Source organism: Podarcis bocagei, assembly GCF_964188305.1.
Source record: "Podarcis bocagei genome assembly, chromosome: 11".
NCBI lineage: Eukaryota > Metazoa > Chordata > Lepidosauria > Squamata > Lacertidae > Podarcis > Podarcis bocagei.
In genome coordinates this window covers 50687452-50704372 of record NC_138136.1, presented here as the reverse complement: position 1 = coordinate 50704372, position 16921 = coordinate 50687452, and the positions used below count along the sequence as shown (strand labels likewise).

Here is a 16921-nt window from a genome sequence, read left to right as displayed (position 1 = left end):
CACTTCGGAACGATGTTCCGAAGGGGGGAGGTGGGGCGGGAACAGCCGCCCCATCCGCCCCACTTCGGAACGATGTTCCGAAGGGGGGAGGGGGGGGCGGGAACAGCCGCCCCATCCGCCCCACTTCGGAACGATGTTCCGAAGGGGGGAGGGGGGCGGGAACAGCCGCCCCAGCCGCCCCACTTCGGAACGATGTTCCGAAGGGGGGAGGGGGGGCGGGAACAGCCGCCCCAGCCGCCCCACTTCGGAACGATGTTCCGAAGGGGGGAGGGGGGGCGGGAACAGCCGCCCCAGCCGCCCCACTTCGGAACGATGTTCCGAAGGGGGGAGGGGGGGCGGGAACAGCTGCCCCATCCGCCCCACTTCGGAACGATGTTCCGAAGGGGGGAGGTGGGGCGGGAACAGCTGCCCCATCCGCCCCACTTCCGAACGCTCTTCCGAAGTGGGGAGGTGGGGCGGGAACAGCTGCCCCAGCTGCCGGGCTTCGTAGCGCTGCTGCAAAGCCGGGCGGGGGGGGTGGGAACACCTTCTGAAGGCGGGCAGGGGGCGAAAGTCTTTGCTCCCCCCTGCCTGCCTTCCCAGGGGCTTTTAAATCGCCCCGGACAGCGGAGAAGTCCTCCGCTGTCCGGGGCGATTTTAAAATGCCGCCCGCCAGCATTTTAAGATCCCCCGGACAGCGGATCTCCTCCGCTGTCCCAGGGTTTTTTAAAATGCTGGGGGTGGGAAGAAAAGCCCTTGTCCCCCCCCCCAGCCTTCAGAAGAGGTCCGGGGACAGACTGTCCCCGGACCTGGCCTGAAGGTGGTTTCCCTAGGAACGCATTAATTGATTTTCAATGCATTCCTATGGAAAACCGTGCATCGCAAGACGAAAAACCCGCAAGACGAAGAGAATTGCGGAACGAATTAATTTCGTCTTGCGAGGCACCACTGTATGTTTGAAATAATGTTTGTAAAAAAAAGCAGCAACAACAACCCCAGAACTATCTAAACTGTATAGAAACTTATTACTACAGTGGCAAGAATGTTACTTGCCCCAAAATGGAAAGAAGCAGAAGTCCTAGCAAAGGAAGAATGGATACAAAAATGTATGGATTATGCAGAAATGGCGAAACTTAATGGAAGTATAAGAAACCAATATAACAATTTATTAAAATAAAAGTATGGAAATGGTTTATTGAATATTTACAGATGATTTTTAAACAGATAAAAACATTGGCAGGATTATTGTAACAACCTGCAGTTTCATAAGAGTATATATTTAAAGTAGATGAATAAGGAACCGCAGAAAGAGGGGGAAGGAAGTCAAGTTTTGAAATGTCAAAATGATTATAAAATTAGTGAAAGTATAAACTTGAAAAGTATAAATAAAACAATTCGAAGAAGAAGAAGGAGATGCATAATGAAAACACCAGATGAAGCTCCCTGGTGGTTGTTCAAGACCCTTGGGTGATTTTCAGGTGGTCTGCAGGGGAGAAAGTTCGGGAACCACTTGCATAATGAAGGCACATACTGAACAGATGGGACATCCTGTGATGGAAGGAGATCTGAGAAGAGAGGGGTCTCATGGGAGTTGGTCCCAGACAAGCTGATAGGAAGAGGAAGAAGAAGAAGAGTTTGGATTTGATATCCCGCCTTTCACTCCCTTTAAGGAGTCTCAAAGCGGCTAACATTCTCCTTTCCCTTCCTCCCCCACAACAAACACTCTGTGAGGTGAGTGGGGCTGAGAGACTTCACAGAAGTGTGACTGGCCCAAGGTCACCCAGCAGCTGCATGTGGAGGAGCGGAGACACGAACCCGGTTTCCCAGATTACATGACTACCGCTCTTAACCACTACACCACACTGGCGTAGAGAGGGTTTCACTATGTCATCTCCCCCAGTGATGGAACCAGGTGGAGTAAGATCTCAGGTGGGCCAGGCAGAGACATGTGGAGCAGGGGCAGGCAAGACGTTAGAAGCAGAGTCCAAGATTTAGGGAGAAAACAAAGATCTGGACCACGTGAGAGGCTGTATTGCCAGATGCAGAGCTACCTTGGAAATCCCACCGCCTAGGCCCCCTTGTGCAATTTTTGCTTTGTTTTATTTACGCAACAAAATTTAAATAACAGCTGTTTGCAAAAATAAATAAATTAAAATCGTAAAATATACCTTAATAATCCCAATAAACATTGAAGTTAGGAAATGTTTAAAAATTCAGAATGTAATTGAAATCAGCAGTTAAAATAAAATTGCAGATTAAAACACAAATATGGGTAGGCTTGCAGAAAGAAACATTAAAAAAACCAACAACAACAGGTGCTAAAAACGGTTTAGCAAAGATGTTTGCCTGAGGTCAATAGACAGGGAATAGTCTAGAGGCTGCCGAGCTAAAAAGAATCTATTCCTGATAAGTGCAGAATGAATATTGCGTTTCAGTCAGGGTCATCAACAAACAGGTAGAAGGGGTAGGGAGGGTATGTTTAGAATCATAGAATCAGAGTTGGAATAGACCACAAGGGCCATCGAGTCCAACCCCCTGCCAAGCAGGAAACACCATCAGAGCACTCCTGACATATGGTTGTCAAGCCTCTGCTTAAAGACCTCCAAAGAAGGAGACTCCACCACACTCCTTGGCAGCAAATTCCACTGTCGAACAGCTCTTACTGTCAGGAAGTTCTTCCTAATATTTAGGTGGAATCTTCTTTCTTGTTTAGGTGGAATCTTCTTTCTTGTTTAGTGTCCACCTAATTTCATTCACTCTTCAAGTGTGCTGCTTTTACTATTAAAACACAATTGGCTGGTTTCAGTATGTGCTTCTCAGAAGTAGGCCCCTTCAGATAACCTCTTCCTACTGAGAAAAAAAAAATTGCAATGTTGATGTCCGCCACTGCCTTGATAGTCTATTTCCCACGCAAAGACTGCTAATCTGCTTCTCACCATTATGTTGTTACTGACTAATATACAGTCACCATCTTGGCCGTTGGCATCCGAGATGCTTGTGTTTTTAGGACACACCCTATTCCTGAGAATGGGATTTGTTTTGACTGTTTTAATAACTGAATTTGAAATCGTCGTAACCTGCTCTGGTATCTGTTGGTGAAGAAAGGTGGGCAACAGATTTAGTAGCAGTGGCGGTAGTAATAATATCGTAGCAAAAACATAAAATACAAAACGAACTAATAAATACGACTATAAAATAAGTAATCACTTTACAGCATCAGGAAGGTAAAATACCTAGACTGTAATTCATCCCAATGTTGTTGTTGTTGTTGTGTGTGTATTTCTTGTGGGAGCTGTGAAATTGCACATAGTTGCTTGCTGTTGTATTTTTCTATCTTGAGTTTCCTTGGGTCTATGAAAAGCTAAAGGAATCTAAAGGTATATCTTGAAGCATGGGTAGGTAAACTAAGGCCCGGGGGCCGGATCTGGCCCAATTGCCTTCTAAATCCGGCCCACGGACGGTCCGGGAATCAGTGTGTTTTTACATGAGTAGAATGTGTGCTATTGTGTAAAATGCATCTCTCGGTTATTTGTGGGGCATAGGAATTCGTTCATTTCCCCCCAAAAAATATAGGCCGGCCCCCCACAAGGTCTGAGGGACAGTGGACCGGCCTCCTGCTGAAAAAGTTAGCTGACCCCAGTTGGAGTAAGAGAGGCAGCACCTTTTGCTCTCTCCAGGCTCTCCTTTTTTTAAAAAAAAAAGATAGCCACTGAGATTGCCAGATGGTTCAGTTTGAGTGGTTGCTCCGCAGCACACTGATGCGGTAATAAACACTGATGTGGTGATGATTTGCTTAAAGCAGGCATAGGCAAACTCTGGCCCTCCAGATGTTTGAGACTACAATTCCCACCACCCCTGACCACTGGTCCTGTTAGCTAGAGATGATGGGAATCGTAGTCCCAAACATCTGGAGGGCTGGAGTTTACCTATGCCTGGCCTAAAGTATCAACCCTTGTGAGGGTGTGTCCCGGTCCGGTTCATGGGCGATCGAAGTCCTGGCTGGGGACGTCGGGACTGGGGGCAAGATGGCGGGGTGGGAGCAGGAACGGGAGTCCAGAAGCCAGGAGTCAGGAAGCCAAGAGTCCGAGGGTCAGAGAGCCGGGAGTCAAGATACCAAGGGTCCGAGGGTCAGGAAGCAAAGGGTCTAAGGACCAAGGAGTCAAACACAGCAAAGCAGGAAGTGTGTTGCTGTGGCAAAGAGCCAAAGGGAAATGCTGACCTTCTATCCCTTCCCAGCTCTTGCCACCAGGTGCTGTGAGTTACCAATCGGCCTCACCTGTGCAGCTGTGCCTTGCCTCTTCAGAACAAACTTAGGAAGGCCCCAGTCCTGCAAAGTCCTACTGGTCACAGGGCCTCGCTCCTGCACGCATTCCTGACAGGTCAGAGTCCTTGTCAGATGGCAGTTATGTCTCAGATCAAAGTTCTGGCTCTTGGAAACAACTTTATGTAAGTGCTAACTATTTTAGAGAGAGAAGAGGTAGACCACTTCATGCTTCCGTTGAGAAATGGTTGTACTAATCTGACCTGTAAGATTTGCATGTGTTGATGGTGGAATGTAGGACGCTCTCACCATCGAGGCAGAGTCTTAGGCAACAGGCGCAACTAAGTATTGAAAAAAACAGCTCTAGGTGATGTTGTACACGTTTGTGTAATCCAACACAAATTGCATTTGCTGTGCTGTGTTCGTTGTGGGGAGAGAAACATGTTTCAAGTATCTTCTCTTTTCTAGGACTTTTGAGTCCTCCATTTCTCCAGGCAACATTGTCTGCTTTGATTAGTTATTAGGATGTAGACTCACCTTCTCCACTCGCTGAGTTTCAACTTGTGTAGGTGGAAGTGGGATTGTTCCACATCTAACATCTGCATGTTCAGCAGAAGGTTGTGTGTGCTTGCAGCTGCATGTGGGCAGTCCCTTTGGCATGGCAATCTTGAGTTCCTGCTCATGCGGTGGAACCATCTTAAAGCTGGATGTCCCTCTTTTAAGACGGTTGATTTAAACAGGTGGAAGATACAATGGGGGATGTGGGTGGCACTGTGGGTTAAACCACAGAGCCTAGGACTTGCTGATCAGAAGGTTGGTGGTTCAAATCCCCGCAACGGGGTGAGCTCCCGTTGCTCAGTCCCTGCTCCTGCCAACCTAGCAGTTCGAAAGCACGTCAAAGTGCAAGTAGATCAATAGGTACCGCTCCGGCAGGAAGGTAAATGGTGTTTCCGTACGCTGCTCTGGTTCGGCAGAAGCGGCTTAGTCATGCTGGCCACGTGACCCAGAAGCTGTACGCCGGCTCCCTCAACCAATAAAGCGAGATGAGCGCCGCAACCCCAGAGTCGGTCATGACTGGACCTAATGGTCAGGGGTCCCTTTACCTTTAAGATATAATGGTGGTGATGAATCGTGTGTCTGTGTGTGTGTGTGTGTACACATACATACACACAGGTATGTATTTAAATGGGATTGTTTTAGTATGCATGTTAATGCTTGTGCAATTAGCTTTTAAATTTAGAAACCACATAGAAACTAATTTAAATTATATAACTTAATTGTATATAAATTGATTTAATACTACTAATAGTACACAGTTGTCGAGGCATGGCTGGACAAAGAGGAGTGATGGGAGGCACCCAGTGTTCAAAATTAGTCGGCCGCATTTTGCACCTGGCTGTTGGCCACGCGCAACTAAGTGAAGGCGCTCAACACCTCCTCCACCATCTGGAGGTTCATGCCTGGGGGTCCTTGGATCTTATTTACTGTTTGGACAAAATATGCAACGTTTGCATTTTCTCTGTGTGGCAATTGGAGAATATATATATTTTAAGGAAGAATGCTGTGTCTCGCTAGAGAGTTGGAATTTTGTTTATGCTTGTATTTGGGCTTATGCGAATTTTATTTATTTTACTTGTATGTGTATTCAGGTAGGTGGTTCCATTGGTTTGTTAAATGCTTGCTTTGTGATCCCCTGATGACTAAATACAAACGATTCCGGATCTATATGACTCTGAAGGAAGTAAAAACAGAATTACTGTTAACCATGAATGATTAATTAAATGGTTGTGGTAGACAGGATATGTTCTGCCTCTTCCCACACAAAACTAATAATTTCACTGATCGTTTAATATTCCCCAAATGTTCAATTTCCAATATATATTTAGTTGCTAAATCTGTTTAAAGTGATATGAGACTGTGGTACTAAAGGGATGGGCATTTGGGGGGAAATGTTCTCTCCCACCCCTCTTTTCCAAGTTATTCATGTAAGACTTTCCCTCTATATTAGATGTGGCAATATAGCATGTGCAGAAAAATTCCTCTGTTATGTGGACAGAGGGCCAGTCCTACCATTAGGCAGATTGAGGCAACTGCCTCAGGCGGCAGATGCCCAAGGGCAGCAGTAACAGCCTCTGGCTTTTCCTTCTGAGCTCTCCATCATTCCCCTTCTGGGACCCCTATCCTGGCCTGCTGCCTTGGGCACAATGGAAGATGCTATCATACCACCAATGCTGATGTACAGTTTTGACTGCCAGACCAGTTTACAACTGTATGTGGAATTGAGAAGGGCTGCCATCTTATCATTTGACTCAGGCAGCAAAATGTCTTGGGACTCAGGCGGCAGAATGAGATTTTTTAATTCTCTTGCGTATACTTTCTTATCTTAACCATTAAAAGATTTATATAATTTTGACATTTGTGAGTATTGAGAACAATTATTGGGGAGAAAAATTATCTTCATTTGAAATTAACAACCTGAATTAACTTGCTAGCAGTTTACATTTTTCCCATTACTACTACGATTTTACACAGTAATTTGAGCTTCTTGTGTGTGTGTCAGCCTTTTTTCACAACATCGTTTAGATTTGTTAATTGTTCACTTTGTTCACAGGATGAGCTTGCTTCGTCTTTTTTTTAGCTTTCTCCCCCCCATTTTTTCTCTTTCAAATGAATGTGGAAAAATAGCTATTGTAGAACAACCTGCCATATGGCGGATGGCCACTTTCTGTGTTTTAACTGTGTTAAGTGTAACCACTAGAGGGTAGCTGACCATTTCAGTTACATTAATTCACAAGTTTTCCCCCCTCTTTGGAACCAAGCAACAGGTGGTCCGTCTGTTTAGGAGAAATTGCAAATGCTTGGGGAGACCTTCTGTTGTGTTGATGTTGTTCAAACGCTTGCAGATTTGTTAGTGCCGATGAATTTAAATTTATAGCATCACAACTCCACATAATGTTTGCTCAGAAGCAAGCCCTACTTGTTCAGTGGGTATTATTCCTTAGTGAGCATGTGTAAGATTCTAGTGTAGAACAACTATTAATGAATGAAAGGACAGTAATGAATGGAAACACTTAACATTTATGTAGTTCATTTCAGGTATCTGCATTATCCCAGCCCACTAAGCCCAAATTGCAGCATCCTATAGCAGCTGATGCAAACATATTTCAATAATGAGGGATGCGGGTGGCTCTGTGGTCTAAACCACTGAGCCTCTTGGGCTTGCCAATCAGAAGGTCGGTGGTTCGAATCCCTGCGACAGAGTGAGCTCCCGTTGCTCTGTCCCAGCTCCTGCCAACCTAGCAGTTCGAAAGCACGCCAGTGCAAGTAGATAAATAGGTACCGCTGCAGCGGGAAGGTAAACGGCGTTTCCGTGCGCTCTGGTTTCTGTCACGATGTTCTGATGCGCCAGAAGCAGTTTAGTCATGCTGGCCACATGACCCGGAAAGCTGTCTGTGGACAAACGCTGGCTCCCTCGGCCTGAAAGCTAGATGAGCACTGCAACCCCATAGTCACCTTTGACTGGACTTAACCGTCCAGGGGTCCTTTACCTTTTACCTTTTTTTATTTCAATAACGGCTTATTTACAAATGGTTTGGCTATCATTAGTTAGCATAAAGTTTGTGTGTGTGTGTGTGTTAAATTTTAAATAAAAATGAATGAAATTTCTTTCATCATATGTTCTTTATGGAGATTCGGAACATTAACAGCAAGTTCTTCTTTTGCAGTGACCCATATGTGAAACTTTCATTGTATGTAGCAGATGAAAACCGGGAACTTGCCCTGGTGCAGACAAAAACTATTAAAAAGGTAAGTGGTGATAATATATCCTTAATTGTTGGACAGTGTTCGAAATTAGCCAGGCGCATTTTACACCTGGCTGTCAGCTACTTGCGGCCAAGTGAAGACGCCTGGGGACCAGGATGACGCCTGATGTCTCCACCACCTGGAGGTGCATGCTTGGGGATCCTTGGATCGTGATTCTTTTCCCACACTAATACCATACCCTGTAGAATTCTATGTGCACAATCAGAATGAAGTTCAGGAACCCAAATGCTTTTTCTGTGCAGCCTGAGCAGGGGCAGTGAACAAGGTTTGGGTTAATTGTTGTCTCTTTTCTTCACTTACACCACTCCACTGCCCAGATCACAGTTGTGAAAAGTATCCCAATGTAATGCCCATGTCACAAAATGCATAGCATAACGCACATACACACATTTGTGAGCCACCTTGAGGGGCTTGCTTAAGGGTTTTTTCCACTTGTTGCCGGGTGGTGCTGTGGGTTAAACCACAGAGACTAGGGCTTGCCAATCAGAAGGTCGGTGCTTCAAATCCCCGTGACGGGGTGAGCTCCCGTTGCTCGGTCCCTGCTCCTGCCAACCTAGCAGTTTGAAAGCATGTCAAAGTGCAAGTAGATAAATAGGTACCACTCCGGCGGGAAGGTAAACGGCGTTTCCGTGCGCTGCTCTGGTTCGCCAGAAGAGGCTTAGTCATGCTGGCCACATGACCCAGAAGCTGTACGCCAGCTCCCTCGGCCAGTAAAGCGAGATGAGCGCCGCAACCCCAGAGTCGGTCACGACTGGACCTAATGGTCAGGGGTCCCTTTACCTTTTTATACATTTTTTAAAAAGGGATTAATGAATGAATATCGATTTTGGCCACAACTTTAAAAGGTTATCCTCTGAAATACTTGGTGCAAAAAGTGGTTTTCTGTGCCGATCATAAATTTATGTTTGGCATTTTTACCAGCGATTCTGCTTCAGAGATCCAGATCTACTCCTCTCCTTGCACACACTGACCATGTACCCTCTCGCTCTCTCCCACTCCCCAGTAACGTGTTGAAGAATTTTAATAATGAAATATTTAACGGCCTTCATTAAGATATCTCTGCCCAGGTCATCAGCAATCTGCCTCCCACTGTGAAGTTCCTATTTATAGTTGATGTCTATTTCTGGCTCATCCCACTTCACATGCCCTCCCACACGAAGTTTGCTCAGCAAATGAATTTGAAGCCTTTTGACGACAATGTCTTTATTGCGGATGAAAGCTGTTGCTATGATGTTTTTTTCCTCTCTAGTTCTTTTTTACTTTACTTTCTGATATTCTTAACAAAGAATGTCACTTTTGTTTTAATTGCAGTGAAATGTCAGACCTTCAGCGTTTTCTAAAGCTCTTAAAGATTTGGTGTTGCTAAATGTGATTTCCCCTCCTCCTTTTTTCTTGCAGACATTGAATCCGAAATGGAATGAAGAATTTTATTTTAGAGTAAGTGTTCTGCTTTTAAATGACAAGCGTATTTCCTGTGCAATCAGCTGGCATCTGGCTCTGTGCTGTTGGCTATGGAATGTTGAATTAGATGACCCATAATCTAATGATCCAGCAAAGCAACTCTTAATTTCTTAAACATGCTATAAACCAAACGTTTACAAAACATTTATGTCAATATGAAACATGGCCTTCTCTGGAAATGATTTTGTAATATACAATAGCACTTTTAATTTGCAACATGTTTTATCTTTTTCACAACATCCCTGCGAGGTGGGTCAACTTAGGGTGTTTTACACTACTGGTTATCCCAATTTCCATTCACAGGATATGATAGGTTCAAGCTTTTTAAACGGTGAAGATTGCTGGACTAGTATTCTGGTTTTGTGGGACAAGAGTATTGAAGCTGAGCAATAAATCTATTGCATTGGATGAAGACTAGAAAACAGGGATGCAGAACCCAGAAGGCATTGGGATATAGTTCCCATCATCCCTCTTGGCCTTGTTGTCTAAGGTTGACGGGAGTTGCTGTCCATCATCTTGAGAGCCATAGGCTCCCAATCCCTGCTTTCAGCCCAATCCAAGCTTGTATCCATAGTCCTAGTACCATAATTTCCTGCTCCCAGTACAGTTGTGTCACAAGCGCTTGTGGCATGCTCAATGGCAGTGGGTGAATCTGCCTGAGGAAACCTTGTTGGGATGGAGTGCAGAGGATGACTTCCTACACCTACCAGAAATTAGCAGCAATAGAGATAGGGACGCAGGTGGCGCTGTGGGTTAAACCACAGAGCCTAGGGCTTGCTGATCAGAAGGTCGGCGGTTTGAATTCCCGCGACGGGGTGAGCTCCTGTTGCTCGGTCCCTGCTCTTGCCAACCTAGCAGTTTGAAAGCATGTCAAAGTGCAAGTAGATAAATAGGTACCGCTCCAGCAGGAAGGTAAACGGCGTTTCCGTGCGCTGCTCTGGTTCGCCAGAAGCGGCTTAGTCATGCTGGCCACATGACCTGGAAGCTGTCTGCGGACAAACACCGGCTCCCTCAACCTATAGAGCGAGATGAGTGCTGCAACCCCAGAATTGTCTGCGACTGGACCTAATGGTCAGGGGTCCCTTTACCTTTACCTTTAGAGATAGGTAGTCCTACTTTCAGCAGTGTCATAGTGTGGGGTTGTTGACTAGCTAGCCACACCTTTCCATGTAGGTTTGGCTACTGGCATTGGTAAGGGGCTAGCCAATCATCGTCTACACTCTTTCTGTCTGAGATTTCCCTCTGCTTCCGGTATTTATTTCCAGTGAAGACATGAATTTTCTTTCTTACCTCTGATTTACCCTAGAGCAGAGCCATCGGTTCTTACAAATGAGCCACTTTATCAGTGGGGCTGGTTTTCAACATTGCAATATATCACCAGCTAAATATCGTGATATACCATTACATCATGATGTCTGAAATAAGGAACTATTTAGATGTGAACAGTAGGGCTGGGCCATATCTGGTTTTCAACACTGTGATATATTACCAGATAAACAATGTGATATACTGATATATCACCATGTCTGAGATAAGGATGGATCTATGTAGAGGCGTTGGCTGGCTCCAGTTTTTCCCACATTGTGATTTTTGCATAGCGTACACACACAGACACCCCACATCATTCATAATATGCACTATATTGCCAGGTCCAAAATTATGACACCAGTATCATTGGGATACCAAGCACACAAAACCATGGGACCAACTTATGCGTCAGAGCTTTGGTCCATCTGCTGCTGTGCTGTCTGCACTGACTGGTAGTAGACTCTCCTGAGTCTCAGAGTCTTCTGCACTCCTGTCTGTAGATGTTGGGTATTTAATTTGGGACTTGACTTGAGGCAAATTTAATTAACTCCCCTGGCATTTGGGTGTGCATCGTCTTCATTAGAGTGCCTTGTACTCATGCCACTTCCTCGTTCTCATTAAACAAAACAGGAGGCAAGAGAGTTTTAAAGACCTAGTGTAGTTGTGGCCACAATTTTGGCGAATGTGTCTCAGGCCCGCTCCAAAACTTGGAAGAACGCCATTGTAATGTACATCGTGACACAGAAGTGTTCTGTAGAAGGCTATACAGATGAGTCCAAGGGAGAAGTCGGATTTGAGCCCATATCTTTCTGACCAAGTGCACTTTATCCCATTTCTTTGTTTTGTTTTAAATGTTCTGCTCTACACCAAAGAAAATCCCCTGTGTTGCGAAACAGAACACTCTGAACAACAAGCAACACGTCGGCTAATAATATACTGAAAATATTTTTATAACACTAACTGTTTCAAAATTCATAAACATAAGACATATAATATGTGCATGGAGTCACAAACTAATAAGAATCAAATAAATGTTCCATGAACAGTGTTAAGTTGTGGGTGAACATATCAGACGACACAGCAATTCTTCAACAGCTCTTGTTTATTCACAGGCCAGAACAGAACTGAACTGAAGGGTTCAGCCAGCCTGCTTATATAGCGCTCCACTACAATGCAACTGTAACACTTTCTGTAACTATCCAATCACTGAGAGTCACTTTCAGTCCCTTATTTGCATACGTGGACCTGAGTGAAAACTACCTACAGTATCCCCCTGCTGGCACAGGGTGAGAACTTCAGTACATAACAAACAGGAACGGTAGGAGTGAAGTGACTGTCAAAGATCACTGAAATAGAGGCAGAATGTCTTTCCACAGTCAATATCCTACAAACGTGAGATGATGGGTGCTCCAAACATTGCAATAGGGTGCTCCAAGCGCAGCACACTTTTTAGTGATAGCTGATCCTTGGACATTTGATGTACCTTTGGGGAGTATTAATTTGTTCATTATCCTGGAAGAACTGTACTGTCTGCTGCTGGAATATTTATTTGATTCTTATTAGTTTGTGACTCCATGCACTTACTAGATGTATTCTGTTTAAAAATATTGCCAGTATCTCACTTGTTCTGGCTTATTCCAGCCTAGAAAGCCTCTACACAAACATGACCGCACGAACAATTTCTCTCCTCCAGTTTAAGAGGTTTCTGATGGTGGTTTGTTTATTTTTAGTTTAGTTTTGTTGCCATACACATTTTACAAGTGCATTGCGGCCAGCCACTTTTTACTGTTTCACCTGTCCCGATACTCACCTGCTACACCCCCACACATCCCTTTCAAGGGCCTGCCCTTGAAGCTGTCCCAGAAACTCCAGCGGGTGCAGAATGCTGCAGCGAGGCTCCTCACGGGGTCCCTGCCATGGGAGCATATTCACCCAGTGCTTTACCAGTTGCAGTGGCTCCCAGTTTAGTATTGAGTAAGGTTTAAGGTGCTGGTTTTGACCTTTAAAGCCCTTTGTGGCTTAGGGCCCTTGTATTTACGGGACCACCTCTCCTGGTATGCCCCGCAGAGGACCTTAAGGTCCATGAATAATCATAGTTTAGAGGTCCCAGGCCCTAAGTTTTAAATTTGTTGTTAGCTGCCCTGAGCCTGGTTTTTTGAACCAGGAAAGGCGGGGTATAAATACAAATTTATTATTTATTTTTTATTATATCCAGGGGTTGGTAGCACTGAAGTTTTGACAATCCATTTAGTGGGGAGAGTGACTGATTGGGATGATGAAAGCAGTTCAACTTGTTGCTTTAGTCAATAAAGGCAAGAGGGGAAAGACTAAGCAGTAGATGCCAGGATTAGATTAAGTGATTAGTGGACGTCAGCACCCAAACCGTACATGTGTTATAAATACGATGGGTAAATTTTGCATTTCCAAGTTCTAGTCTTTACTACTTTGGAAATTCATTTTGAAAGCACTGGCTTTAAGGGACCAGTCTTTACAGCCTAATCCTATAAAGTTGCACAATATGTAGGCAAAAAGGATTAATTTCACAGTTACGGATGGCCAAAGCCATACCAGAGAGGCAAATATATCATGAATGAAACTGCAGAGCAGTTCGTATTTTTAAGGATCATATTTGGAATTTGTTTTAAAGGTGCATCATTTTACACTTATTTTACATGATCCATGAAAAAAAACACACCACTCATTTGCATTATACTTTCCCCAGGCTGGCTTACTCAACAAGATGAAGGGAAAGTAGAAAACAATATTTTAAATGATTTCTTAGATTTAATATTGCAAGTGAGCGGGACTTTCATATTGTTAACCAGTTACTATAGAACGCTGTCTAAAATCTCGGATGTCTTTCTTTAAAAAGAGAAAGGCAGAGAAAGGCAGAGAGAGAGAGAGGAAATGGAGGCAAGGTAATATTTCAGCAGTTTAAATTTAATCTTTTGGAGCAGCTGCCTGTAAACACTGGGGCATTGTAGATTGTTAAAACTGTAGTATCTTTTTCAAATAGTGTCTGTGCACTATTTTTTGTTAGTGTTTTGGAAACAATATTTTTAGCAGTTTCTCAATTTGGAAAGATCATAAGTGGTTTTCAAGTTGATTTTGATAGCATGCTTAAACAGAGAAAATAAGAGACGATTTTGTTTCTGCAGTCTTCCTTGCTGTCCCAGACACATTGATCTCTTCAGTGTTCTCTAAAGGAAGAGTGGGAAGAAATGGTCCAAGCCTGTTTTGATTAGTAATGCACAATCCCTGGGAATTGTCTTGGCACTGAACCCCACATGTCTGGTCCTGGCTTTTTCCATTCCAGTCACAACAAAGTTTAATACACAGGAATCTTTCTACCAGAACTTACGTCTGGTCATGTTATACTTCAGGTTTATAATGCTGCGATCCTAAACACACTTACCGTTGATCACGGAGGGGCTTGCACCACAATCCTATTTATGTTTAGTTTATGCACACTTAATTTGGGAATAAGTTCTATTAGACAGAGTAGGACTTAACTCCGAATAAACATGCATTCACCACATAACACTTTCTATTGATGACACGTTGGCTCAGTTTGCACAATCAAATCCTTTGGTCCTGTTAATAACTGTTAATTATTGCTTTGTTTATCACTGCAGTTTCAAAAACCTCGAGTGTTGCTGGGGTGGGTGGGGAAAAATATATCAGCCCTGAATTCAGAGCCGTCTCAGTTTTAGGCCTAGGTCTGAATGAGGAGATTCCCCCCCCCCCTAAGATTTTATTAAAGCTTTTTTAGAATACAACAAGATGAAAGAAACTAATCTTAATAAAAACAGAAAAAGAGAGAGAGAGAGAAAGGAAGGAAGGAAGGAAGGAAGGAAGGAAGGAAGGAAAGAAAATGCAGAGTCCTCCCTCAGAGGTAACTCTTAACCCTTGTCTCACTCAGAAAGTGTTGGCGCTTCCCAGTGCTATTTTTCTAGAAAAATAGGTGCCAGAACTCACCATGAATGCTTCCCTTGTTCTCTTATACAGTCATACCTCAGGTTACAGATGCTTCAGGTTGTGTTTTTTCGGGTTACAGACTGCTGAAACCCAGAAGTACCTGAACGGGTTACTTCCGGGTTTTGGTGGTTGTGCATGCGCAGAAGCGCCAAATCGCAACCTGCACGTACACAGACACACCGCTGTGGGTTGCGAACGCTGCGGGTTGTGAACGTGCATCCCGCACGGATCACGTTCGCAATCCGAGCGTCCACTGTAATGGCAATGGTGCCCACCTGAGAGGTGCCGGAACTGAGTTCCTGTGAGTTCCAGCTGGGGGGAAAAACCCCTGGACCCTCCTAGCTCTTACCCGAGAACTTTCCTTTCTTATCCCAGTTTCCAACCCTTACCTTTAACATATTGTTACAGCTGTTGTAAACAGAGCAACAGGGGTGGCAGGAATCATGAGAGAAGCGATGACCGGGTTTCACGGTTTTTCCCACATTGCAATTTTTATTTTTTTTACATAGCACATGCACACAACATGATTTGCGATATATTGCCATGTCGAATATTATGAAACCGCTTCCACGATGTGGACTTCAAACTGATTTTGGACGGTATATCTTGCAGCCCTTCCAGTATAGAAAATATAGAGCTTGGTGAAGCATTCGTTATAAGGTTGCTTCCGAACTTTCATGGAATATACCAGGGATGAGGAACCTTTGACCTTTCAAATGTTGGACTCTCAGCTCATCAGCCCCAGTTAGTCATGGGAAGTGCCAACATCTGATGCTTTATGTGGGAGATGTTCCCTGTCTAACCATGGGACTCTCGTTGCAGCCTGGTCTTATGTTGTCTGCGTCAACATATGCATGCTGCTGTTTTTCTTTTAAATCAGGCTTCATCAAATCAACGTTTCTAACATTAAAAGAAGCTCACCAGCCGGCTTTGCTTGCATGTCCCTACCCCACCTTGGAGTGAAGACAGGGGGTGGGATTAGTCATGGCTAACTTAATGCTAATCATTTGCATAGCAACCCTGTGTGCAGGTTTTTCAAAGGCTGGTTTTTCTGCTGTTGAGATTAGATATATGATCGCCAGAAATTTGTTTGCGTGTCGAGGTCCCCAAAGCCACCCCCCTAAATAAATCACAATTCACACAGACATTTTTGTTTAAGGTTTTTGGCATAATTTTGGCCACAAATTTATTAAAATACATAATGTGAGTGGTTGCTTAGGTATTTGTTACAACTATCTGTCCCCGCCCCGGGACAGAACTGACTTCCGGATTCCAGCAAAAGCCAGTAAGGGAAAACAATATTGGGGGGAGAATGGCAGCATACCGTCACCCCTCCCCTCATGCTCCCAGGGGCTTGCACGGCCCTAGCCCCTTGCCGGTGATACGGACAAAAGCATGGTAAACCCCTGGATTTCTTTAATGGAATTCCCTTGCAGCAGCAGCATTGGAGGGGCAGGCATAGCCAACCCTTACCCCTCCACCAACCAATTTTTAACCAATGCCTGACTGCAACCTTACAAGTTGTGACAATTTGCTACGCAGTAGGCAAAAACCAAATGGCACCAGCCAATCTGCCAAATGGGCAAAATTCCTACCGGGCCCCTGCCCCAAAAGCAAATAGCAGCCAATCGGACACTGCGGAACCCGCGTCGGACGTTCGGGTTCCAAAGAACGTTTGCAAACCGGAACACTCGCTTCTGGGTTTGCGGCGTTCGGGAGCCAAAACGTCCGAGTAGCAAGGCGTTCAGGATCTAAGGTACGTCTGTATGTTCCTAGAGGGAAATGAAGTATCCAGGTTGTGATCTGGAGATCATACCTGTTTCTTTAACAGATCCTCTTTTTCTCTCTTAAATTATAGGTGTTATTTGGGGGGGGGCAGCTGGGCTGACTGATACAGTCGTGGTGAGACCTTAGCTCCTATAAGGAATCAAAACACCCTATTTTTTGGGTGCGTTTTCTTGGGTTCTGCTGGGCGATGGGGAGAAAGGTGGAGTTTGCTTGTCCCTAGACTTGGTCCTAGGCCTCCGGCTTGCCTTCTCTTTGCTTTGCCCTTGGAAAATTCAACTCTCTTTCTTCATGTCACACCCAAGATTCATTTAAAAACAGTGT

The 16921-nt window shown here is 44.6% G+C and overlaps 1 protein-coding gene across 2 annotated transcripts in view; it reads left to right on the top strand.

Annotated features, from left to right (window-relative positions):
- LOC308597363 (E3 ubiquitin-protein ligase NEDD4-like) overlaps positions 1 to 9619 on the top strand; it is a 121924-nt gene extending 112305 nt beyond the window's left edge. For both annotated transcript variants that reach the window (XM_081213285.1, XM_081213286.1), the window contains exons 3-4: positions 7966 to 8047; positions 9464 to 9619. In XM_081213285.1, coding sequence (XP_081069411.1) covers positions 7966 to 8047; positions 9464 to 9604 — 223 coding nt within the window. In that variant the 3' untranslated portion in view covers positions 9605 to 9619. The remainder of the gene's footprint in view (positions 1 to 7965; positions 8048 to 9463) is intronic.
- Positions 9620 to 16921: the final 7302 nt, after the last annotated feature.